The 25,772-nt window shown below is 42.8% G+C and overlaps 3 protein-coding genes across 10 annotated transcripts in view; 2 read left to right on the top strand and 1 right to left on the bottom strand.

Moving 5' to 3' along the window:
- Positions 1-27: 27 nt before the first annotated feature.
- On the top strand, positions 28-18,176 carry LOC110978386 (N-acetylglucosamine transporter UNC93A-like). Of its 8 annotated transcripts, XM_087138025.1 has the most exons (6): positions 28-3,765; positions 6,385-6,696; positions 12,897-13,482; positions 14,466-14,776; positions 15,066-15,333; positions 16,157-18,176. In XM_087138025.1, exons 3-6 carry the CDS (start codon positions 12,903-12,905, stop codon positions 16,480-16,482), a joined length of 1,485 nt encoding a protein of 494 aa, XP_086994151.1. In that variant the 5' UTR covers positions 28-3,765; positions 6,385-6,696; positions 12,897-12,902; the 3' UTR covers positions 16,483-18,176. The 8 variants fall into 8 exon arrangements, with proteins under 8 accessions (XP_086994151.1, XP_086994164.1, XP_022089036.2 ...); XM_087138038.1 differs by lacking the exon at positions 28-3,765 and having other exon boundaries at positions 5,872-6,696; positions 12,897-13,182; XM_022233344.2 differs by lacking the exon at positions 28-3,765 and having other exon boundaries at positions 5,872-6,696.
- Positions 4,656-5,841, bottom strand: LOC110978388 (transmembrane protein 26-like). Its single transcript, XM_022233350.2, has 2 exons — positions 5,650-5,841; positions 4,656-5,402 (listed from the first exon to the last, which is right to left on the bottom strand). Exons 1-2 carry the CDS (start codon positions 5,839-5,841, stop codon positions 4,656-4,658), a joined length of 939 nt encoding a protein of 312 aa, XP_022089042.2.
- Positions 18,177-25,233: 7,057 nt separating the features above from the next.
- LOC147800552 (acyl-coenzyme A amino acid N-acyltransferase 2-like) overlaps positions 25,234-25,772 on the top strand; it is a 9,626-nt gene continuing 9,087 nt past the window's right edge. Inside the window, exon 1 of the mRNA XM_087144824.1 lies at positions 25,234-25,738. Coding sequence (XP_087000950.1) covers positions 25,411-25,738 — 328 coding nt within the window. The 5' untranslated portion in view covers positions 25,234-25,410. The remainder of the gene's footprint in view (positions 25,739-25,772) is intronic.

The raw sequence follows: 25,772 nt of genomic DNA, 5'->3' as shown, positions 1-25,772 counted from the left end.
TGAACAATTTTGTTTGCTTCCTGGCTGACTCTCTCGTGGTTTTCTTCTCTGGTTACATGGCTTCCACCTTTAAATACATTTATTTTTGAAGCAGCTCCCTGTTATCTTTGGCTTTATCTTCAGATGCGAGTGATAGTACTGAATATGTCAGCTATTAAGTCCAGTGGGTTTGTATCGTGGATATCTTTATCCTTTATTTTGAGAGAAGCTGGTACCAAATTGTTTATATACATCCTACCCCAAAAGGGGGAGTTTGTACGTTTTTCTTGCTTTCTTGCCCGAAAGGCTGCCCACCCCCATAGTTTGTTTCAGTGATACCTTGTTGGTGACCATGATTCTAGTGACATATCTCTATGATATATACGTGTTTTGTCGGATTACATGTATATTTGAACACACAACGCCCAAGATAGGACATTTTGCATTGGGTTGAATCTGATTTATACTTATTTTCCCACCGGCACTTATAAAGAATAATTGCTTTGTAGAGAAGGCTTCGAGTGACAAGAAGCATGAAACCTTAATGTGTCTTCGCCCTACCTGCAAATATGCATGTAGCCAGATTACCCATTAGGCACGCGTTGAGCCTGGGAGTTATTAGCAAAGCACCAAACAACACAAGGATCGAAACTAAACGATTCAAACAAAACCAATAAACAGGACCTACGAAAATAGCACAAGTAGGCCCATACACCATAAAACCCAAACGCTGTTTTAGCCCATCATGTGAAAAATCTAGTTTGAGATGTTTACATGTATGTGCATCTCACGCCCTGAATCTCGGCTTAAAACGGTTGGTCCATAAAACCCTTCTCCAGCTTAGCAAAAACACAAAATACGATCCTCCAGCACTTCACGATTTCAACTAGGGCCTACTACAAATTTCATGATTATACCGAGGAGGGACTGAGCATTATAAGGTACAGCGCCTTTGGCAAAGAAAAAGGTGGCTAAAAGCCGGCGGAACACTACATCCGACTCTGCATAATTATAAAGCCACTCACAGAGAGGACACACGGAGGTCTATTTTTCCATGCAGCTGTGCACATTGCATTATTTCAAACTTTAACATAGCCCATGCTCCCTTTTGCCGAATGAATGCATTCGCCACAGCAGGCAGGTTTCGTAATGGACTATAACCCCAAATTTACAAACGACCATAACGGGCAGAATGTAGGGAAGAAATAAATTCCTCCCATTTATCACAAAGCCAGAAATTAGAAGTATGTGTATCCACTTTGAGCAGGAGCACCTTATTGGTTGACTAGAGCCATGCGAAGCAAACTCAACGTATGCGTTTCGTAACCAAGTGTTTTTCCAACCAGGGTGCACTGAACTAATTCATGCCCCATTGAAAACAGTGTGAAATCAAAAAAGTTCACAGCCCCGGTACGGGCAACCCAAATCTCTTAGGTCTCTCAAACAAAAACAAAATGTTGTTTGGTCCTTTGGGTTTCATTTGGTTTTCAATTTCTAGTAGGTTAACTGTTGAGGATTTTCATAATCCGCCAAAAACAAACTCAGCTCCTAAAACGTGAACGTTCCCAAGTCTGCCAAGAACCATTTTCAAGTGACACCCGTCCCCTTTTTCGGGCTCTTTGGACATATTTTCAATAGCATTTTTCACCGCTTTGCCGTCGGTGGGGGAGCTCCTTAGTCTCGAAAGTTGACTGTGGGTCATATTTACACAATCCTGCATTTTTTTCGGGCCACACAAACTCGTCTTTTTAAAAAACTGCAGGGGTACTTTTTGAGCGCCTCGGCCTGCCTGAGAACTTGCCTTGAATTGGGATAGGGCACTCACCAAAGGAACCTCTATGGTCGGGGAAATTGCGCCCTCTCTTAGTCCCATCCGGGTCCATTGGTCTGGGTGTCGAGGGGGGTTAGATACATCTGACAACAATCTTTGGACGCGTTCAAGGCTTATAAAAACCAGTTGGTGTCATTCATGACGGGTAGTATATAGCTCAGTACCAGGCGAGCGGTCATGGTGCTTTTGACAGTAACCCCTTTCAAAATTTACGACTGCGCAACATACTCTTGACTGCTGTAACGAAAGCTGTAAGGTTTCACCTATTGCACTGATAATATAATGACAATATGTCTTGCCATTGTTTACCATTGCGATGATATCAGCGAGGGGAAGTTAGAGCTCCAAACAGAACATTTCAAAGAGCACTGTGAAAAATCGTTTAATTTCTTGGCCTGCTCAAAAAGTATGCACTTTGTATGATACTATGGTTTACAGTAATAGCCAGGCTTTTTGAACGATTTTTTTTGTTCACTATATCTACGAAGCATTAATAAACTACATGCACACAGTCATAGAGCGTGTTATTGGAGAAACAGTAACATTTGGAATGTCACCCAAGTTTATAAACCGAACCAATGGGGGTATGTGTATTGGTTTTGTTTGGTTTGCTTTATTTATTTTCCATACTATACACAATTTAAATAATAAAAAGTAATTTAAATAGTATGGGGGGAGTTCAGACAGAAAGCCGAAGTTTGTACGGGGTCTGCCCCCTGCAAAGATAATACAAGTAAATTTACAATTCTCGAGAGAAACAAATATCAAAATCAATAATACAGAATAATGTGTGAAGATCTTCATTAGTTCAAGTTAGTAAATAGCTGAATACAACAACGACACAAAATCCTAATTACAGGTTTAAAAATGTATAAATACAACTTTGGCATTGGTTAGAAGAAATCATACTCTCAATTGTCCGCCGCATTTGCTAAAAGTTTCCCTTAATGCCTTTTACGAGTTGCAATTTTCGTCATTGGACAAAGAGATCTGATTTGGTTCCAGAGAAGGAGTCCTTGGTATCTAACATTTGAAAGGCGAATAGATCCCCGTGTGTTTTGTTACATGCATAATGTAAATGCAATTATGCAGACGGACAAGTTTTAAACAATTCATCAGTATTTCTTGGTAACATTATCTGCTGAAATAAATGGAAAGAGGTCATCGTTACATGATGCACTGATAGCAGGTTTCAAGTACATCAGTTAAGCAGCAGTTCTGAACGAGCATACATTTCAACCAAAGAATCTCTAATACTCTTTCTATTCTACTTTGACGACAGAGAAGTTGAAAGTTACTCAAAAGTATTCCATTAATTTTTTACGTCTTTAAAAAAATCCTGCCTGAAAACACAACGAAATGAGGTGAAAAAAAATACCATTACAAAAGCAGAAGTGTCAGTTTAAATGCAGGTTTTCTTTCTTCAGATAATCTTGTTTTGTATTTCACATTCACGCTTTAAATTTATGCCCGAAAAAGGTTTTGGTATTTGAAACGAAATTCAACACGCGCACACTGCAAGCGTTACGTTTATTAACGCCCTCTTTGTCTCTAAAGCTCAGTATCAAAGGTGGTTAAATTTATTTACCCTGCCAAGTGGGAGCGTGTGCCCAGATTGACACAGAAATCACGTGATTTAATTGTTCTACTAACTCCACACATTCAACTCCCGTGACTTTTCCTAACTTTTCCCCACCTAACTATAGAGAGGGGTGTCAATCTTGGTATCACCCTGGTAGTGACTGAAAGGGGGGTCCATATCCATTCCGATATGTTTGTGCAAAAAACACTGCTATATTATGATAATGCACGCAATACCTACTTCCCTCTAAAATACTCCTTCCCCCTTTACAAAATGCATCAGGACAATGTCTGGGATGCTTGCCAATGTGTCTGGAAGCTTGTGGTTGGCGCCAGCACTGTAACCAGACAGTGTGTTGACCTGTAGTCCCACGGTAAGCCCTTGTGATAGATAGGGCCAAGCCTCGGTCTGGAGAGGCTGGCCACGTGGCATTATTTACACTGTCTAGGCCCAGCTGTTGTGCTATAAAGGCCCTGGATGAGTGAGTCATGGTGATTCAAGCATGTATATGTATAGCGGGAATTTCCCGATGTATTTCCGTATTGTTGAATTCAGCGCCCCCACTGTAGACCATGCCCCCCAAAAGGGCACTTCCGCCACAAAACATACTGAGAAGTCTTCCTAGGAAGGTTTCCATCTGATTTATACTGAAGAAGACTAAAAAAGACATTGAATAGGGATCGCTTTATCCGCAAATAAATCTGAGACAATTTGGGCACATGGTGCAGCGTGGGCCGTTGTAATGGACACGGTCGCCGGGGGCTGATACGTTATTGTGCCTTTTCAACGTTCTTAATTTAACAGATTTGGGAGCCTTCGAAATATTTGAGGGCCTCTCTGCGAAATGATTTTCTGCAGACAGTGGCAGAAAGCCCGTTATTTTGAACACAACAATTGGCCTAGGTGACTGTATGCAAAACTGAATATAAATTTTCATCTTTCTGAAAAATGCGGTGCACGTGGGTTTTAGGGCTTCTAGTTAGGTATGGCCTGCTTTGTACATAACTTGGCATCAACAGTAGGTTCCATGGAACCCTGGTGGGGGTCGTGACCCTGCTGTGGAAGTGGCTGAACAAGCTGGCATGATCTAAACTTGCAGTGCTCAATTATTTCGGTGAGCTTGCTTGAAACCTCTTTCTCTTCGACTATGGCGACAGGCCACGACTGGTTTTGGCTTCTTCCAGAGTCTGATGGCAAAAGGTCGAGCGGTTCGCTGCTGGGGCCTAACCGATGGCCTGTCTGCGTGCTGGACACGAGTCTTGATCAGTTAGGCGGATTATACATTCCTGCTTGCTGAGTGTGCCAAACCATACCAGTTGTAGTTTCCTCGCAGGTGATTGGGCCTGCTTCAATTAGCTCCTCAGTATTCCTCCTGGGCATCTTCGGATGCCTCTCCTCACGCGCGTTCCTCAATTGAGCCAGCTGCCACGTGTTCTTCTCCTCTCGGTTCTCGCTTAGGATCACCCCCACGCGGTACAGTTGGAGCAGGATGATAACAACATTCTTGCACGAGAAGACCGCTTGTGTCGTTACAGTTGATTTCATTATCCCTGAGAATATTATGTACAGGCGAAGCATCAGGAAGGGCACATCCTGCATGAAGAGGGTCAGGAAGATAGACCACATCTCCGTGGCGCAGCACAGTTCACGATATCGGTAGTAATTTCTCTCCTCCCGGGAGCTCACTTGCGCCTCCAGACGAGGCGAACACCGGGGCTTCCTTGTTCTCGTCACGGTCAGACTAAGCGTAAACTGCGGCAGACTCCAACTCCACACGCTCAGTACCCATAGGACGCCCTGTGTGTTCACAAAGTCAGCCGAGAGTCCCTCGCTGAGCAATTCTAGAATGTCGGCGGCCATTCCAAACTGCACCAACAACAGTTGTGAAAGCTGGTCACGTGACAACTTACCCTTGGGCAGGAGCCACCGCCCGATGATGAGGATGAACATCATCAGTAGAAGAAGGATATCGGACCATTCTGGCAGCGTCAGCTCCAGTGGTAGGAGAATCTATACCAATGTAGGAAAAAAATTATTTCAGTGAAAACAATTACCTTTCTCACACAGAGTTGGGCCTACAGTGGTACGAAATGATTAGCTTTGGGGTATGTATGTACTCTGTATCAATGTTTGCCGTGGTATTATTGTGTTCGTATCTTATCGTGAAAATCCGCTGTTCCCTGTTGAATCCTCACCGATTAACAAGGTGATTTGAAACCCTGATAAAATGCCCGGGAAAAGAAATGCCAATATTTACCTGAATGACTTCGATTGGAGAGAGTGGTATTTTTGGAAAAACTGGATCTGATGTTTCATTGTAATCGGTGGTGTTTTCGTAGTCTTGTTTCATCTGATATTCTGTCAGTTCCATCCACCAGAGGCAAACAGCTGTGCAGATGATGTAGAGTGCGATGGTAGGCGAGAAACTGCCAATTGAACGTAAAGCCATGAAGTCATAAGCCGACAATAGCAATTCAGGACGAGTAAAAGCTCTGATATATAGCCTCACATTAGAATGGGGCTTAAGTTGACTTTAGTATTATAAGGAGGGTTGGGTATTATGTGTTAGCATGTACCTATTACCCTCCCCCGGGCACTTCAGAATCGAAAAGGGATTCACTGGGAGCGTACCGTACCGGTATCCCCCAGCACATGTCCCAGGTTATACGCAACTGGACGTTTATACAGGCTTCAGGAAAAGGTAGCAGGGCTCACAAATCTGGAAGATTTGGCAGATTGCGTTTTGAAAGTATAACATAGATCATTTAAGATCAGTGTTATGATTATAGTTTTGATTAAGAACAAGCATTCACAATAATGGTGATAATTATGACACCTTTTTTGAAATACTTTTCTTTACTTATATAGGGAAACTAAGAAACTGTGGGCAGATATCAGCAATCTACAAGCCGTCACCTGAATTAATGTACTTTTCAAAAAGTTGCGGTAAGCAAGAGGTACTTGTGACGATCAATGTTATTACAATTTCCAGGATTTCTTGAAGATCCAGTGGCAACAGATCGCGTCCAACATCATGAGGCCCACGACAGCGGCATACATGTAGACGGGCCACATGCGGCGAAGGCCGTCACCCAGGTCCACGATGCGAACCACGCAAGCTCCGGCGTGCAAAGCAAAGAGGAAACGGACCAGGGCGGCCTTCAAAAAGCCGAAGAGATCAAGTTCACACCAAGAAACACTGCCTGCCATTTCAGAAACTTTTCTAACCTTATAAAGACCCGAATGCTCGTCGTCTACCTGCAGTTGGTTGAAGTTGTTTGCTTCTAAATTCAAGTTCTGGCAGGCAAGTTATCAAAAGAAGTTAGATTGCTTTTACAAAGTAAGCAGCAGTTATTGAAGATGCGGGTACATACTGAAAATTTGTCTTTATTTAATCGATAAGCTCAAACAAAGTGCAAACGCCTTCACTTGATTTGGACAACAGCCAGCATTTTTTAGAAGTTTCCATGGCATTATTTCTGTCAGTAATAAGCGGTTGTCGAAGAATCGTGTGTCACTATACAGTCGTCATAGCCCGGTACACATTAGGCCTATATTTGCCATTTTCTTGGTCTATCATCTTTCTTGTATTCTTTTGCGACGCGAGTCTTGATAAAGTACTGTTTTTCCTGCTACTTTAGTTTCGGTTTACCTATTTCTTGGCAAATTACCAAGTAATCTGCAAAATTTGGTCATCACATTTGAACAACGTGTCTAACGAATTTGTCACTAAAAGTGAAATTGGCACCAAGCTGCTTGTGAATTACAGCATTTAGAGTCCTAAGTCTTGTCTTAATTAGTTTTGTTTCAAGACAAATTTGGGGTCGTAGGGGAACCAATAAATGTAAGGCCCAAACAAAATGTTCTTCCAGCTTCAAAAGAAATGAAAAGAGCGAAAAAAAGAAGACAACATCATGTCAAACAAAACAAACAAACAAACACCCCAACACCCCCAACAAACAAACAAACAAACAATTTTCTCCCTTACGTTTTGTTTGTACCTATGATTCTAGTACGTTTATGGAGTCAACAAAGTTGATGAAACACGCAATTCATTAATTTGTTGTCGATGAATTACAAGGACATTGATCTAGTTGAAAGTTTCCCTAAATATATCTGCGATCCTGATGCCTTAAAGTTTGGCAGGTCGAAATGAAGTTTGACAAAACTGAAATAAAGTTGTCATTTTGTGTACGGCAAACGACGGATCTGCTTACTGCACGGCACTGTATTGACGAGACAAAAGCGAGTGTCCCTCGCCCCAAAATGCCAGGATATCAGTTCGATGCTTGACAACACATATGCAGCCAGAAATGATACGGCGAATCCATACGGTATTCCCTGTAGCACCGCTACGCTGCTACAGAACTGAGCATGCGCATTAACGAGCAGAAGTTCACAGGTACGCTGTGAAAGCATCACATATCCGCATACGCGTAGAACATGTCTGACTCACGTGCAGCACTGTGTAGCACCAGGTTTGTGCACAAGTCTAACAAATAGACCACCGGTAACCCCCCCCCTACGGATCTGGGACAAAATTGTCGGGGGTGCATCTTTTTCGAAGATTCCCACAAAATTGAGGATTTATTTACAGTAGTTACCTGTATGGGCTTTCTTGAGTGTTGGAACGAATTTTGGCCCTTTTTATGCACGCTGTGTAAAGGGTAGACAAACAAACACAGGCAAGTATACCGCCTGTGCACAACGTTACGGCTCAATAAAGTCATCGCTGACGGTTCAAGTTTGTTTTTGCGCAATGTTAACGCAAAGAAACATGACTATACAGTATCCCCAGCTTTATCTTGATTGAATGCTATGGACGTTCAAACACTTGGACATCTGTTGCTTGGTGTACTTTTTAAGACACACATTTCTGCCTTTCTCTAGCCTCTTTCCACGCAGGGCGCAGCAACTACCCGACTCACTGGTATTTTGGCTATTTCTCATTTTTTTGTAATAAAGAAACACCAACAGAAGATCAACAGCTGTACACAACGGGCACTAATGCTATGCATTGGTGCACGTAAAATTATACTGAAATCGGAGGATTTAGGACTAGATGTCAGGGTTAATCCCTGGTCGTGGCTGCCAAATTCCCTAAAACTACAAGCTGAGGATACATCATGACTCTTTTATGATTCCCTGGCTCTGCCCCCGCCACAGCCTAGCCACAATTGTACTAGCTGGGTTACTGACCCATCTTCCACCCCCCCATACACGCCACACCCACACCCTATTAAAATAAAAGAAATCTAACTCCATGTAATGCTTGTAAAGTATATTTGATGTGCTCTGTGTTCATTATTATGGGGTTTGACAGTGAGTCTGCGTGGCCACATGCATTTTGTCAGGTGCTCACACACAGGATAAATTTATCAGACTAACTAGTTCTGCAGCAATGCTGGGTTGATTGGAATGTGCAGTCTGCAAATGGAACAAAGGCTGGTGTCAGAACGGCCACAAATTGTCCCTGCCAAACTTTACAGTCCATTTCAGATGAACTCACCAACAGTCTTCATAAGACAAGCACAGGAGTAAATATGAAGTTGTTGCTAGAGATGAGTCTTCAAGGACCAGTCCAATGCAGTGCTGACAATTATTAAAGGATGTCTCGCTGCTCCGTCCCGATGTTGCCGAGACGACTTCTCTTAAATAACAAACTCGAGTGCCAGAGTCCAACTGACAGTCGGGCGGGTACGAGCAGCATGCCCTCTAATATAGAATATTTTGAGTGTATAACTTTTTGGATGAGCTCGGCGGACATATTTCTGGCCTAAATACAAGGTGCACCCTGCAAATAACATGCCCTGAACTGCAGGCGTTGATTTTTTTTCTCGTGTTTTTTTCATCTCTGCATCAATTCGAATTAGATTCTCTCATATCTTATTGACAAAAATAATGAAAAAAAAACAAAACAAAACAAAATTTGAAAATTCCAGAAAATCCCAGATTCGGAATTGATAGAAATGTTTCTATGATCCCTCCTGATTATGGCATGTCTTACTGTAAACGCCCCGTGGTGTCGCGTCCGTGGCGTCGGGCCGACGGGACGACGCTACGCACATTTGGCGGCTGTGCCGTCGCGTCGTGTGTATTTGGGTCGCCTTGGAAGATAGAGGCTAGAGAGAGGCAGAAATTAATGTGTGTCGTAAATAGAACACCTTAGGTTATAGCCCTGCAGATAAAATGCACATGAATACAATCTGTTCAAGTGTTTTTACAAAGAGAAGTTATTCTTAATATGTAGGATGACATTAATTACTGCATTTTGCCTATGCACATAAAATTTAATGCACCTTTTTCTCAGGGCGCCCTCTGTTGAAATTGCACTCTCAAGGTCATAGGTAAAATGAGGACACATGATCATTCATCATCCGTACGTGCGTGGTACGGTGGGTAAGCTTGGGGACTTATTCACGATGAAAGCCACATGATGTAGGCCCAAACTCTGTGACTAGCAAATGTCCTAGAAAATACTTGGAATTTTTCTGATACCCTGGGTACAGAGCTCATAATAGACAACGATTTTCTTAAAAAGACACTGTTCAAGAAATGAAAGACCTGACCTGGTTGAATTTCGATCTGTCGATACACCGTGTCAGCAGCAGTTTACCAACCATGCCAACTGCAGACTGTTGAGCTACATGTATAATATGCAATCATACGTATGAAGCCAAACCACGGTTCACAACCATGCACAATACATGACAACTAGATGCTCAACCAACCATAAAGACTTCAAACGTGTGAAATTAGGCTCTATATAGCATTCGGGCTTTATTTTCCTTAAAAAAACCCTCCCCACCCACAATTTAGACCCAGGATTCAAACCCGCACCCCATGCATCACAAACCATTATGCTCTAACCGCTTGACTACCGCAATTCACGCAAGTTGGGGGTGTTTTTTACTGTTGATATACCGACGAACGGCTGCAACGCGAGTCTAATACACATGGACATGTGCAATACATATACAAACATAACCACCATGGTTTGGCTTCATACGTACGATTGCATGTATGTCTCAACTGTTACAGTAGGGCCTACCATGTACATGTACTTAAGTTCCAGTGGGGTCCGACATCCCTCCCCCCTCCCGTCAGACCCCCAGTTCAGGGGGTAACAGATAACCATGTACAAACTCCCACAAACACATTTTTGCAGTTTTAATTGTGCCAACTAAGACTTCCATCATGTCTGCTGTACAACCAAATTTCAAACTCCTTCATGGTGAAGTTAATTGTCCGAGCATTTTGCCCACCCACACTGCAGAAAATCAGCAGCTTGTCCTCTCAATAACCATAATACATGTAATTGTCAGCTGTGTGACAGCTTGACCAATTGCAACACAGCTCCTGTCTTTTCGTTTTGTTTTACTGACCCCATCTTAATGAAAGCTGAGCTATGATTAGTCATTGGAATGGAAGCAAACTGGACCAATTACAGTGCAGCGTTCATCTGTGGATGATAGAAAAACAGAAAGATAGGAGCTGTGTCGCGATTGGTCAAGCTATCACACAGCTGACAGTTATTGAGAGTACAAACTGCTGATTTTCTGTAGTGTGGATGGGCAAAATTGCTCATGAATTTCACCATTTTAACCCTCCTATGCTGAAGCTACTCTTTGGGTCAGTTGGTAAGCTTGACAAAGATGCACAGCTGTGTTGTTGTGCACTGCACCAACTATCAGACAAAGGAATATCTGATTGCACTTTTGTGTTGTCCAACAATTGCACGTCATTATTTCATGTGCACAATTGTGTAGTAAACCAACTGCAGTGAGGAGGAATGCACAAAAGAGCCTGGGTCATCTTGTGCAGGCAACCAACTGTATGCACATTGAAGCTGTGCATATTTGTGTTCCATAAAGGAAACATAAGCACAAGAGTGACTCTGGGCATTCATGCATATGTGTGTTGTTAAACCATATAAGAGGGTTAACCCTCTGTTGGTTTTACAGCACAAATATGCACAAGTGCCCAAGGTCACTCTCTTGCATGTTGGTGCAGTGCACAACAGGACACAGCTGTGCTTCTTTGAGTTGTTTACCAAGTGGTGCAGTGCACAACAGGACACAGCTGTGCTTCTTTGAGTTGTTTACCAAGTGACCCAAAGAGTGACTTCAGCATAGGAGGGTTAATGAGGATATAAGGTGAATAATTCTCCCAGTCTGTCAGCTAACTCCACCAAGAAGGCATGTATGAAATTTGATGCACAAATACATGAAGCTGTGGTGGAAAGGTAAGTTGCCACAATCAAAACAGCCAAAATGTGTTTATAGAGGTTTGTACACTATCTGCAAGGTTTGTATAAACCTTACAGTTCTGGAAGTACCGTAACCTACCATGCATACTGCTCAGGTGCACGCTCAGTTGGGTCAGACATGTACAATGTATCAACTCTAGCTATCCAGGGTCAGCCAATGGAAAGTACTGACTGCAGGCACATGTAGGCATACTGTACATATAGTCCAGGCAACTGGCCCTAATCTGGACCTTCAAGCTTAACTGTGGGCTTAAATGTGTTTGTTTTCTTATAAACATTTTCTTATATCACTGACTTTATTATGTTTGTAGTGTATATTCATCACCTCGCCATCATTTTTGTAGTTACAGTGAACTTAGCTCTACCGAGCTGAGCATTAGTTTTCCTCTTTTTCAAATTTTGGATGGGATCGGTCTACTGATTCCGTCCAAAATTCAAAAAGAGGTCCAAAATTGGAAAAAGATTAATACTAGCGATACCGTCCAAAATTTGAAAGAGGAATACTAACGTTTCACTCAGTAGAGCTTGAGTGAACCCCTATCACCCTTGCCCCACTCCTCATCAACATCAAGCACAGGCCCAAGAAGTAAACAGTAAATGAGTTTGGGTACATTTAGAAGGGACCAAAGAAATAGCTTACAGAACATGTGCAGCAAAGATTGTAACAAGGCAGAATTTAATACTGCACTGTTTAAAAGGACTGAATGGATGGGAACCAGTTTCACCAAATGGAACTTGGAAATTGTTCACAGGTAGCGCAGACTCATGCAGACATTGCCTTAATTTCTTGAGCACACATAGAGTGTTTGTGTGCGTATACGTTTCTGCTTACCCATGGAGAATGAACTACCAAAGTACATGTTGAAACATGTATGCAAAAGAAAAAGTAATTTTGATGCTCCAAGTGAATGTACGAGACCGACATGTATTGATTGTCTGATTGTCTAATTTGCCTTCAATTGGACAGAATATATTAGAGCTTGACACATCTGGACCAACGCGTAGTCTCCATATTTTGTGCTGTGTGTGTGCTATTCCAGCATGTACCAGCAACAATTACTGTAAATGCATTATTTCACTAATGACATGCCCCTGTGCATGTGTTGTGTACTCAAACAAGGGAAGAACTAGAGAGTGGATTTTGTGCACTGACAAAGTTTAATGACCTGCTGCAGCGGCACAATTGACCATGGACTCAACATTTCACAATTAATCTACACGGACTCTCTTTCCAGGTAAAAATGGACAGCACTTCTGACCGTCACCGTGCGATCAGGCTCCAGTGGAAAAGATTCTTTGTCTTCAGCGTCTGCTACTTCTTGTGCTTCACCGCATTCCGGGGTCTGCGGGATCTGCAAAGTACTCTCAACAGTGCCGAGGGCGCGGGACTGGCTAGCCTGGCCATACTCAATGTCTGCTGCGCTGTAGCCGGCCTGCTGGTGCCGGCTGTCATCCGCTCTAAGTTGGGAACAAAGTGGAGCATGGTGCTGGGGATGAGTCTGTTCACGTTGTACACGGCAGGTAATTACTTCACCAATGCCTACTTGCTCATCTTCACTGGGACAGTCCTCGGCATTGGTGCTGCCTTTGTGTGGGTTTCCAGGGGAACCTATATTACAGCTGTTGCTATGGAGTTAGCCGCAGTGAATCAGAGAGATCCAGCAGCCGACGTAGCACTTTTGCATGGCATTTTCTTTAGTGTATCTCGTTCCAGCACGGTATGTGGCAACGTGATATCGTCTCTGGTTTTTCAGAAAGGATGGCAGTTGATGGACCACGACGAACCTTTTGACCTGGGATTTTGTGGAATACATGCTTGTGGTATGTACATGCAGCAAGAATCATGTCATAGGCCAGTGAATGGTAATTTTCTCATCATTCGTGCTCTCAAGGACTCAAATAGAATTTTTCAGGGGAAAAATACCCTTTATCTGATACATGACAGGAAGATTCATTTGGACAGCAACCATAATTCCAGCTTACTGTGGATCAACATGTACATGTGCTTTTGGATTGGTCAAAAAAGTGCAGTATGGTTTGCACTGAAGCTACAATGTACCAGAGGCATCTGAGTGGGAAGTTGCCGTAGCGGTACCTTGTATGTTAAGGAGCATTACTTGAAACATGCGATTTCTGTATGCCAAAGCAGCCAAACTCAAAAAAAGGCATATTGAGAAACATCAAGTTTAAACATCGATCGAGTGCCTTTTTGAAAATACGGATTATAAGGGATAAGTTATTTAAGCTCTCTGACAGGTTATTGACTTGCACAAAAGATTTGGAGGGTGTGGCAGATCAAACACTAACCAAAACAGAAGGTTGACGAAACTCAACAAAATACATGTATCTTTATTGTGTATTGATCAAACCAGGATATGCTGAAGTTTCAGGTTTACAGCCATTGCCCATATCACTTTTTTATTTGGGGTTTCCCCAGTTTTGTTCAAAAGATGGTTTGCAGCCATTTCATTGAGATGCTTTACTTCTACTCCAGCTCCACTGCCTCCCAGATTGTTACATTCTTTGAATTTTTTGTGCCTTCGAAGAGTGGTCATAAAAGTATCAACACTGTCTAGATGTATCTTCATATCTGCTCACTCAAGTTTGATCATCATCACGGAAAAATGCGCCGCTAATACCTATTTCTAACAGGTCACTTCTGTGAAACAAGTCAAACCAACAAAAGTAATGCCAATGTTGTATTTGCTGGGATAGAATCCAACCCTACATTTCTTTTACCCCATCACGTTTTTTTTTCCTCTCAGCAACTGCTAATTTTTCATTCACTTTTTTTATTATAAAAGGAAGTAGTGACATTGCCAACAGCACCGGGGCTCTTGTTCCCCCTGACCAAGGAAGTCGCAATCTGCTGCTCTCAATTTATGTTGGCTTTGGGATACTTGCGGTAGTCATTGCCGTAGTCTGTCTGGAGAGAGTACCACCAAAAGCGTCTCCGGACACCGACGCAGGAGAGGTGGTTTCTACAAGCAAGGAGCTATTCCATGGCATGCTGTCCACGTTGTGCTTGATGAGACAGCCCCGGATGGCCCTGCTGATTCCGTTGCTGGCTTTTGGTGGTGTTGACGTGGCTTTTACCGCTGGCCACTTCACAAAGGTACGTACCATTGTGTAATTTATGACAACAAAAGAACAAAACAGTAAGATCCAAGTTACGTGTATGTCTACATGCAGGGCATCAAAAACTTTCAATCAAATTTTGCATAATTTGAAGCAAATGGAAGAAACTGCATTTATTGAAAAGTAGTTTACTTCTGTCGATCTTCAAACTTTGCTCATAAAAGTTAAGAATTGTGATAGACATGGTGGAGGACAAAGGACAACATTTTGAAAATAATCCATTTTTTTTTTTGTCGGCTTGCACTCTTATCTTTTTAAAATTTTAGTTTTTTATTGGCTGCACGCAAGGCATTCAGGCTGTTGGCTTCGTGGGGGTATCCATGTACGTCACAGCAGTGGTCATCTCGCCTGTGATGGGCCGATTGATGAAGTACACGGGCCGTGTGCCAGTCTTCTTTGCTGGGGCAGCCGTTTATCTCCTCCTGCTGGTAGTCATGGCACTGTGGGATCCAGAAAGCGGCCAACTGTGGCATCTTTTCGCCATGGCCTCCGGACTTGGGTTCCCAAGGGCAACCATTCCTACCATCGGATCAAGTGAGTAGCATCAGACATTGTCATCATTTCACAGGGTATCTTTAATAAAAAGGAAACTGAGATAAATTTGTTTCTTGAGTGTGACTTAATTGTTTTGGTAAATGGTAACCATCATCTGTTCTATCATGATGTCCTATTTCGTGTGACACCAAAATAATCCAAATTTCGAATACAGGTGACTGAACATGAAATGGCTTTGTACTCAATAGTGTGGGTGTTGAATACATACTCTCAAGAGATGGCTGTTTTGTCAGAATTAAGCAATGTATCTTTAAATCTCCAAATTCATGATACCAATTTAAAAGAGATGAGAACAAAGGCAGAAGTTTGCATCGAATGAAATGGGGGGCGTGTTGGAGTACATGGGGTGAAGCTGCAGCAAGAATAAGTCCCTATCTGAGGTTGCCTTTGAGTCAACGGTTTTGGTATTAGTTTCACGCTGTGCAAACCTGTGATACATCCGGTTTACAGACATTTCAGACACAGTTCATTAAACCACAAGCTCAGTCATGTGTGACAGAAATTTAAATTTCTGGGTGTCATACAAAAGAGGATGTCAAACTGACACAGACTATGGTTACCATTTACAAAACTGATTAGTCACATTCAAGAAACAGATGAATTAATCTTGGTTTCTTTTTTTGAAGACACCCTGTACACGAAGAAAGGTGAAGTTTAAGCTCGTGTGTTGGTTGTGGGGATCATGGAGGGGGATTCAAAAACATTTTGGAATGCAGGGGCACCATACACTTGCGCTGAATCTGTTGATGTGTTATTTATTGGGTTTTTTTTTCAATTCTTTTTCCAAATTTGTATCAATTAGTTCTTCTTGGACTTCTGTTCCCCGACCAGAAGGAAGCGGCATTTGGCAATCTCTGCTTCTGGCAGTCCCTGGGTTTTGCCTTCATCTCCATCCTGGGGGTCACTGAGGCTGTCTGTGCCAGTCATGTGATCGCCGTTACAGTAGGGGCGCTGTTGACAGTTCTTGTTCTCTACAGCATACTAGAATTTAGAGTCCATCGAGACAAGCGCTGGCCCAGTGAGAGGGTTCAGTATGTCCCCGCTGGCACTGGTACGGACTCTGGAGGCCACAAAGAGGGAAGGCTGGACACAGGTCTTGGAGAAACCGTAAATGAAATGGATCAGTGATAGCTTACGGCCAACCACCAGGAGGAAGCAGGATTAGAGAGGCGAGTGCGGCTGATCTCTCTCCTTTGATAATGTGAATTGTCATGAAGAGGAGAAATCCTGAAGAGTTAATTCTTTCATACAATTTTTTTTTCCCAGAGCTTACAAGATTTATTTTGCAAACTTTTATTTTGGGTGTATCTTACTACATTTTAATGCGTCTTTTCTATTAACTTTTGTAAAGGTAACAATGGAAATAAGCCAAGGCTGTATCTTTTGGTGGTAACAAGATTTTATTTTCTAACAACGTGCATGACATATATTTTGGATATATTTTCTTTATGGCTTTTATTGCATCCATTTTGTATCGATATTTATTTTTTATATTTTTGGGTGTAGAAGAGTAGAAATATGATGCTTACAGGAAACTTTCTTGTTCAAGGTTGTACTCAAATAGGGTCACCACAGACAAATCGATGAACGAGAAGGCTGGCCGAGGTAGCTACGAAGTTAGCCTGATCAAGTGCAACGAGGATTTGCGTACCCTCGCATTTTCCGCCATTATCTCTGGTGGCTCATGAACTCAAAGTGTACGGTGTTCAATAAACACAGAGGTTGGAAGATATGAGTTGTTATCCAGCTTGTCTATCTGAGAAATAGACAGGGAGTTGGGTTCGCAGAGTGCTTTTCTCCCTCGCCTTTCACCTCTGCGGCCTGGGTACTATTCCCCGTTCGGTTAGCTTGGGCTTTTCAGTCCCCTCTTGATTCCATGGGTTTCACGCAGAATATTCTGGGGGTTTCTTCCTACCAATAAAACTTGAACTGCTTCTTATTTCCACCTTTCTTTAGGCTTACAAACTGCAGCACAGTGTACTTAGAGTGCTCATTAGGAATGTTTGGTTTCATGACCGGAAATAAGTAACAACGAACAAAAACAACTAACAGCGAACAGTTGACAGCAAACTAAATGCCAACAACCAGCGACAACCAATAATAAAAAGAACAAGCAACAGCAGCAATCTCGGCAAGCAACAACTAAACAACCAACAGCAATAGCAACCGTACATGTACAACAAATTGGGCTCTCACAGTGGCTTGGTTCTGCAGTTGCCGTGGCCTATGGGACATTTTCAAGACCATGTTTGGATGAACCTCCTCCAAGTTGGTCATTTTGTGGCAAATTAAAACGGCTGAGTGGACATTGTCGCACACCAATCCCATGGTAGTAGATTCAGAGGTGGAAGCCATTTCAGTGACACATAATTTCAGTACGGGGAGGTGGAAGTAAAGCAGGCCACTCAATATACCTAGCAAGATTTGGGACGGAAGGGTACCCCCCACACTCCAATCCCAGCTACACACCTTAGAGCAGTGTTGGAGTACTCGTACTCGGTACAACTTATTTGGACTTGGCCCGTACTCTATTCTATGTAAGCGAATTTTGCATGTACTCGGACGTCAAGTATACTCGAGGGTATAATTTGAGTACAGCGGTTAATCGATACCTCGCGAATGCATCTCAGGGTTTCCTTATGTACTAAATTAAGTCTTTGGTAAAGGTTTCTGCACAGGTACTCATCAGCCACATTGTTTGGTTAGAACGGTAAAAATAACCATTGCCAGTTTATGCATCGACATTTTGACATGAATAAAAGGTGTGAATATCCACATGGTCATGCAGATTTATGTTGCATGAAGACCATGTGCCTGTGTAATCCAGTTTTAATTATTTACTTATTTGTTTATTGCTCTGCTTTGCAATTGGACTCGGCCCAGTACTCGGCCTTTGATGTACTCAGACTCGGAGATTGGGACTCGGACTCGGCCCAGGACTCTGCCCCTAAAGTACTCGGAGTACTTTGTACTCGGATTTGAGGACTCGACTCCAACACTGCCTTAGAGTATTGTTGCCTAACACATCCCGCCTAGATGTCTGTAAAGAATGCCTGATATTCCGATTAAACAATGACCAACACAAAGGTTTGGGGGGATGCTCTCCGTGATCTTGCTTCACATGTCACTCAGAGTTTCGCTAGAAATTATCCTCAGAAGATACCAGTTTCACACAGTGCTCTTATTACCCGGGTAAATTATTACCCGGATAGTTGCCCACATCCGGGTAAAAAATAACCCAGAGAATTGGTTTCACACTATACGCTTAAGCCGGCTATTCATCTTACCCGCTTTGGTGCGTACCCGGGTGTCTAATCGACAGCTTTCACACACGCGATCGCCAAAACCCGAAGAATAGCATCGCTTGACCTTTGCCCCCCCACAATCCATTGTCCTCAGTCAATTGGGGTTGCACTCCACCAAGTACGTGCCCACAGGGGTGCAGTGTCCCAATTCAAAGAAAATTCTGTGCCAGGCGTAGGCGCCCAAAAGCACCCTCGGAGATTGTTTCGAAAAGACGGGTCTGTTTAGGCTAAGAAATGGTGGGATTATGTCAGTATGGCCCAGGATCATCTCTGTAGATTCATGGGCACCCATCTGGGGGCAAAGCAGACAAAAATGGGATTGAAAATAAGTCAGAAGAGCCCTAAGAAAGTGAGGGATGTCATTTGAAAAATGGCCGCTGGGAAGGCTTGGCAACATTCACTTTTTGGGGGGTGAGTTTGTTTTGGGCGGTGAGTTTGTTTTGGGCGGAAAATTAAAAAAATCATTGGCTAACCTACTAAAAATTGAAAATCACATTAAATCTGAAGGACCAAACAACACGTTTTTTGTTTGAGAGGCCTCAAGGACTTCAGTTGCCTGCCATGGGGCTCCAAACTTGGTTGATTTTACACTATTTTCAATGGAGCTTGAATTGGGTCAGTGCACCCATAGAAAACAGTGCAAAATCGGACCAAAATAGCGCCGCCTGCTGACTCTCGTGAAGAGGTTGGCCTCCGTTTTTCTTTGGAAATTCAAGATTATGGCCAGAAGATCACTTTTCGTTTCAATTTCTTGGAGGTTAGCCGAAAATTTTTTTATTCGCCTTTGAACGAAGATACCCCCAAAATAGCAGTAAAACTAAGCGCTCATTTCTGAATTTAGCCTCCTCCCTCTATCAAAAATATAGGTCCGCAATTTGGGGCTTTTTGTGAAAGAAATGCCCCGAACTGGCAACTATTAGTCCCAACTTCGGGATTTATAGAAATATTTTTATGATGCCTTCTGATTATGGCTCGTCTTATTGTAAAAATTCAATGTTAATGAGCCTGCGCTCAGAAATACAACGATTTAATCAGTGATGTAGTCGAGTACTTTTTGAGAACCAAGTTCTCTACCAAATATTTAACTAGTTAGGAAGGAACAAAGCTGAAGTACGTCGGCATTTGATGGTACATGCATAAAGGTAAGATTACAAAGCAACATAATGACTTCAGGCCATCGCTGTAGATTAAAATTAACTTTTTAGGGAAAAAAGTACTCGGAAAGTACTCGGCCGAGTACTTTCCGAGTACTTTTCTCCTTAAAACTTAAATTTTACACAACTGGGAGTGTCTGAAGTCTAACATTTATTTTGTAATCTTACCTTTGCACATTTACCATCAAATGACTGTGTACTCTGGCTTTATTCCCTCTTACCCAGTTCAGTATTTTGCGGAGAACGTTGGTACTCGGAAAGTACTCGACTACAACACTGGATTTAATAGAATGCACCCTAATTGGCAATCTAAAGGGTGCACTGCCCGGTTCAAGGGAAATTCTTCGGCAGGCGGAGGCGCTCAAACAGTACCCCTACAGTTTATTTGGAAAAGGGGAGATTGTGTGGCCCAAGAATTTGTGGGATTGTAAAAGAATGGCCCAGAATGAACTCCCTAGATTCAAGGGCTCCCATCCCAGGGCGAAGCATAGAAAAATATCCCTGAAAAATTGTCCAAAGAGCCTGAAAAGGTGGAGGGATGTCATTTGAAAAATGGCCGCTGACAGACTTGGGAACGTTCCTTTTTTGGAAGGTGAGTTTGTTTTGGGTGGATAATTAAAAATTTTATTGGTTAACCTACTAAAAATTGAAAATCAATTGAGAGCTGAATGGCCCTAGAACACTTTTTTGTTTGAGAGGCCTGAAGGACTTCGGCTGCCCGCACCGGGGCTGCAAACGTGGTCGATTTTACATTGTCTTCAATGGGGCTTCAATTAGTTCAGTGCACCCATATACACATTATCGTTGCGGTCAAGACTGGTGCCTTGTAATTTATTGTGGGGCAAACACATAAACAACACAAGTTACCAGACGGACGTGAACCCGCTACAACAAGGTACCAGCTACGGAAGATAGTTACGTCATCGCAGCCCAATCAGGGTGCACTGAACTAATTCAAGCTCCATTGAAAATAGTGTAAAATCAACCAAGTTTGGAGCCCCATGGCAGGCAACTGAAGTCCCTGAGGCCTCTCAAACAAAAATCAATGTGTTGTTTGGTCCTTCAGATTTCATTTGATTTTCAATTTTTAGTTAGGTTAACCAATGAATTTTTTAATTATCCGCCCAAAACAAACTCACCCCCCAAAAAGTGAATGTTGCCAAGCCCTCCCAGCGGCCATTTTTCAAATGACATCCCTCACCTTCCTGGGGCTCTTCTGACTAATTTTCAATCCCATTTTTGTCTGCTTTGCCCCCAGATGGGTGCCCCTGAATCTACAGAGATGATTCTGGGCCATACTGACACAATTCCACCATTTCCTGGCCCAAACAGACCCCTCTTTTCGAAACAATCTCTGGGGGTACTTTTTCTGCGCCTCGGCCTGGCGGAGAATTTTCCTTGAATTGGGACACTGCACCCATCAGCGCATGGGGATGGGGGTATATTGTAACGGTAATCCCTTATGGGGAACACACCCGCCAGTTAAGAACACGAACTCAAGAAAATCATTCCACCGAACACAAGTCAATTTTTTGGGTCTCCGGAAAAAGATTTTTTAAATCACAATTTTATTTCTTGATTCTCCGGAAAGGGTGAGATTGACCAGGCTAGGCCCCCATAGCACTCGACAAAATAGGGATTAAACAAAGGAAACAAAATGCAAACTTACATGATGAAACAGAAGAAAAACACCGACGGACGGCGGTAACTTATACAACATAAAACAGGCAAAATCAAACTTTACAATAGCAAATTCAACTAAATGCGTACAGAAAAAAAGACCGCCGCCCGCCGAGCTACAGAGATGTGTCTACAGCCAGAGTGTTCTGTAGAAATGCCTCGTCCAGTGTTTTTGTTGTTGTTGTTGTTGTTTTTTTGGATTAGTTTTTTTGTTTGTTTGTTTTCTTTGTTTTGTTTTTTTAATGGCGCTTTCAGCAACTCGGGCTATTTGTGCCAATAACTATCCGTTTATTCACACACTAATTAATCAGCATCACGTTACGGAGTTAGGAAGAAGGTTCAGTTTTAGAGGCAGGAGGAAACCGAAGTGCCCGGAAAAAAACCTGTGAGACCGAAACTGAAAACCAAATGCACACTCAAGCCTGGGCCAAGCCGGGACTCGAACACGGGCCTCGTGGGTCGAGTTCGGGCGGCTTGTTCTCGTATGTTCTCGAACAGCTTGATTTGTCGGTCTTCCCGCTCGAACGCCGGGAACGTACAATCGGTCATCGCTGGTAGTTAGTAAAAAGCAACATGGCGGCGTCCATGTTGTAGTAAACTATTCGACAGTTAATGCTTGGACAACTGGGCTGAATTCTGTTCTTTTTAAACAGGAACATTCACTTCTGTGTCGTGAAAAATAATTAATGTTAATTTTGCAAACATCCTATTGTTTCCAACTTTGTAAACCATCTCTCTATTTTTTGCAGCTGTTCAAAAATCAGAATCTCACGAGTTTTTCCGTGTGTTCCTGCAAAACCCTGACGAGGAGGTGGTGTGTGATCCTGTTCCGAGAACAGTGTTCTTGAGTCGTGTTCCCGCCGTTCGAGCGCGAGAACAAGAAACCCGTGTCAAGAACACGGCGCCCGAACTCGACCAGTACATGTACATGTACGAGGAAAGAACTGCAACGCTAACCAACGCCATCGCCCAGTGGTAGTCGCATGGGCCTCGCCGGTATGGCGAGGGTATCTCTTTGCAGACCATCAGTGGAATGTTAAAAGCAGTACCCTTTGTACTTTACATCAATAGACATGGTCCAGTAAATGTACCCCAAAACTGAAGGAATGTGTGCCATCACAGTGAACATACTGGGCGCACTACAACTGTGTCTTGACCCAGCACCCGGAGACCATTTTGTTACAATACAGTGTGTCCCAGAAAAAACCAAACCCTGAGGAATATGCCCAAACCATGAGATATGATTATAATGTATAAGGATCTCCGAAAAGTAGAAGCAGTATTCTTTCTAATGATACCTTGATCGCATCCTTTTGTAATGCATGACTGAACACCGTTGTCTTGAATAATCTCCCCATTTTTTTGCTGGGATAAAAAAAAATGAAATTGGACTTCGAAAATTATTTCAGACTTCTTACAAATATGCATTCAGTACCACTCATCAAAAAGGGAAAAACAATTTAAAAAGCCATAAATATGCCATTATGAATACATATTTCCAGATGTGCATTATTATGGACATCGATCGACCTCTATATAGAGTCCCATATTTCCCGAGCACAAGTGCACGTCACTGATTAACACGATTTCAATCGTTAATTCCAACACTGCGCAAGATAGAAAAGGGTTCATTGGGTTTGCATTCTATGGTAAATGTATTAACGATCGTTTAGTCCTAATATCGATGAAGAGGCTTTAATTAAAAATTTAAAGCAGATTCGTAGTGTTGCACTTGGAAAGGCAGAGTATCTAGGGAAACTACTGTTTATATTGTACATGAAGATAAGTGTACATGTACATGTATGTATACTGAAATCGACCGTTGCTGTTAGCAGTGCAAAATGAAGATTTGTAAGCCTAGGCGTTTAGCACATCCTTTAAGCGCCGTGTTCCATGAAAAGAAAGTTTCAATTCCATGTAAGCATCTTGGAAAAGAAATAATTTCATTGATGTTGACCACTGTTTTCCCTAACTTGATTAACTCCACAATCCGTAAGTCACTTTTCCAATGTGCTTTTGTAGCCATGCACACATAGAGGGCACCAACTTGAGTGCGCACAGATTGAAGCCTACTAACCAGACATTCATGTCAGAAAGGGACGCCTTTGAAGTGTGTACACGGAGCATGCAGAATGTTTGGTTTGAAAAATTCTGAAATACCTCGAAGTCCGATAAAGAAATGCAAGGTACCAGAATATTTGACCGATATGCTCGTGTAGAAGATATACCACTTTAATATTTAAAAATTCTTTAAAGTACATTGAAACGAACTGGCTGAGATTTTGTTTTATCATACCATAAATTCATTGCACTATTTTGATATGCAGATTTTTAAATTCTGTACTGTATAAGCTGTACAATCATGCATGACAGAGCTGTTTTGAATTTGAGACGTGAATTCAAACATGCGGGCTAGACAAACATTAACGTCTATATTTCTTCGATGTGGTGCAGTACCGCACGCAGCGCTTCGCATTAACTCTGGATATAAAGGCCTGCTAAAAAATTGCACCCAAAATTGTCGGCGTGTCACACAATAGCCGACTTAATTAAATCATTGAATTAAATTGCAAGCGATTACACTGTCCGTGCGCCTCAATTGTCACTGGATTCAAAATTGAAAAAAAAACGTGCTTGTAAGGGTGCACCGTGCAGTCTCGATTGATTTCTTCCCTCGTTTAAGTCCTGAAGGAATAACCCTCGGGCATGCCTTCGCAGCGGATTCGATTAATTTTTCGGGGGGGACATTCCCTTCTTTCCCCAAGGATGTAACAGCCTAAAAAAAAACTGTCTCAGCCCTGAGACAGGCCATAACAATCACATTAAGAAATTCCCAATTCGGGGGCTCCCCTAAAAAAATCATCCCTTTCCCCCTTCAGAAAAAAGCATGTCATCCGCATCGTCTTTGAGCGTAAACGTCTGAACGGTACACAAGTCATGTATGGTGTACATGTACTTGCAGTAACATATCACCACCCGATCGGTGATAAAAGACGCAACTGACTCAGCTTAATTCAGACCGGCCGCCGGGTACCAGCTTACACGTGTAAGTCAAACTTACACGAGAGCGTTCGTTTAGCCATCACGTGATCTTCGTGCTTGCATGCTCTGGTGTGAGCCACCACGAGGGTGCAGACCACTAATTCAAGTGAGAATTTCTGACCAGCTCATTAGCATTAAAAGTGCCCCCTTCCACAGTATCTTTTGAAAAAGGAGATTGTTTGGCCCCCAAAATGGTGAGATTGTGTAAATCGTTGCCAGGATCAACTCCCTGGGTCTTTGAGCTTTCATATGAGGGCAGAAGGGCTGAAAACTACGGTTGAAAAATGGTCCTAAGTGCCCGAGAAAGTTGACTAGGGTTGCCACTTGAAAAATGGCCGCAATCAGACTTCGGAAAAATCACTTTTTTGGGGGGGGTGATTTTGTTTTGTGGGAATAATTAAAAATGTAATTGGTTAACCCACAAAAAATTGAAAAGAAATTGAAAGATAAGTGACCAGACAAGAATTTCATTTGTGTTTCAGAAATCTCAGGGATGTTGGCGTGCATGCTATTGGGCCCTGAGCGGTGCTGATTTTACACTGTTTTCAATGGGGCTTGAATTAGTGGACTGGACCCACGACCCCGGCTGGCGCGGGCGAGCGGGTCTCTGGAGGCTGCTCGCGTGTAATGACGTCACAGATTGACTGTTCTTGCATGAGCATGCATGATGCATGGATGGACGTGGCGGCCGCAGGGACTTGACCTTTTTCCCAGAATGCCTTGGGGAATTCACTGCAGCGATCGATTAGCGTCATTTCGAGGCTTCCCTTGGTATAAAACTGGTGTATTCAGGGAAGCTAATCGAACGTCAGTCAACCATGGGCACTTGCCCAAACCGGCTGCTTGAAAAGAATAATGACAACTTCGCTTAGTCCATGCTTAAGTCCGATGCAAAATCTTCACAACAGAATATGAGCTGTTTGATCAAACGGAATATCGCTACATTAATGACTGTGCCAAGAGTACTGCAGCAACGTCAATGTGCGACCATGCTTCCCAGCATTACAGTCAATCCACAGTCCAGTTTCGTAGACGACATTGTAGCCGTTGTAGCCAGCGGTTTGCCACCCAACAGCGCGGTCAGCGTTGGATCAATCCTGCGGGAACGAGATAAGGTTTTTCAATCACTTGGCCATTTTGTGGCTGATCAGAATGGCCGAGTTGACCTCAGCACTCAGCAATCTCATGGTGGCAGCTATACAGGTAGGAATGTAAATACTTATTGTATTTACTATAT

Source organism: Acanthaster planci, linkage group LG01 (genome assembly GCF_054643075.1).
Source record: "Acanthaster planci isolate LZ-2023a linkage group LG01, COTS_SCS, whole genome shotgun sequence".
NCBI classification, from domain to species: Eukaryota; Metazoa; Echinodermata; class Asteroidea; order Valvatida; family Acanthasteridae; genus Acanthaster; species Acanthaster planci.
Note: the sequence above shows the minus strand (reverse complement) of the source record. Positions and strands in the feature narration are given on the sequence as shown.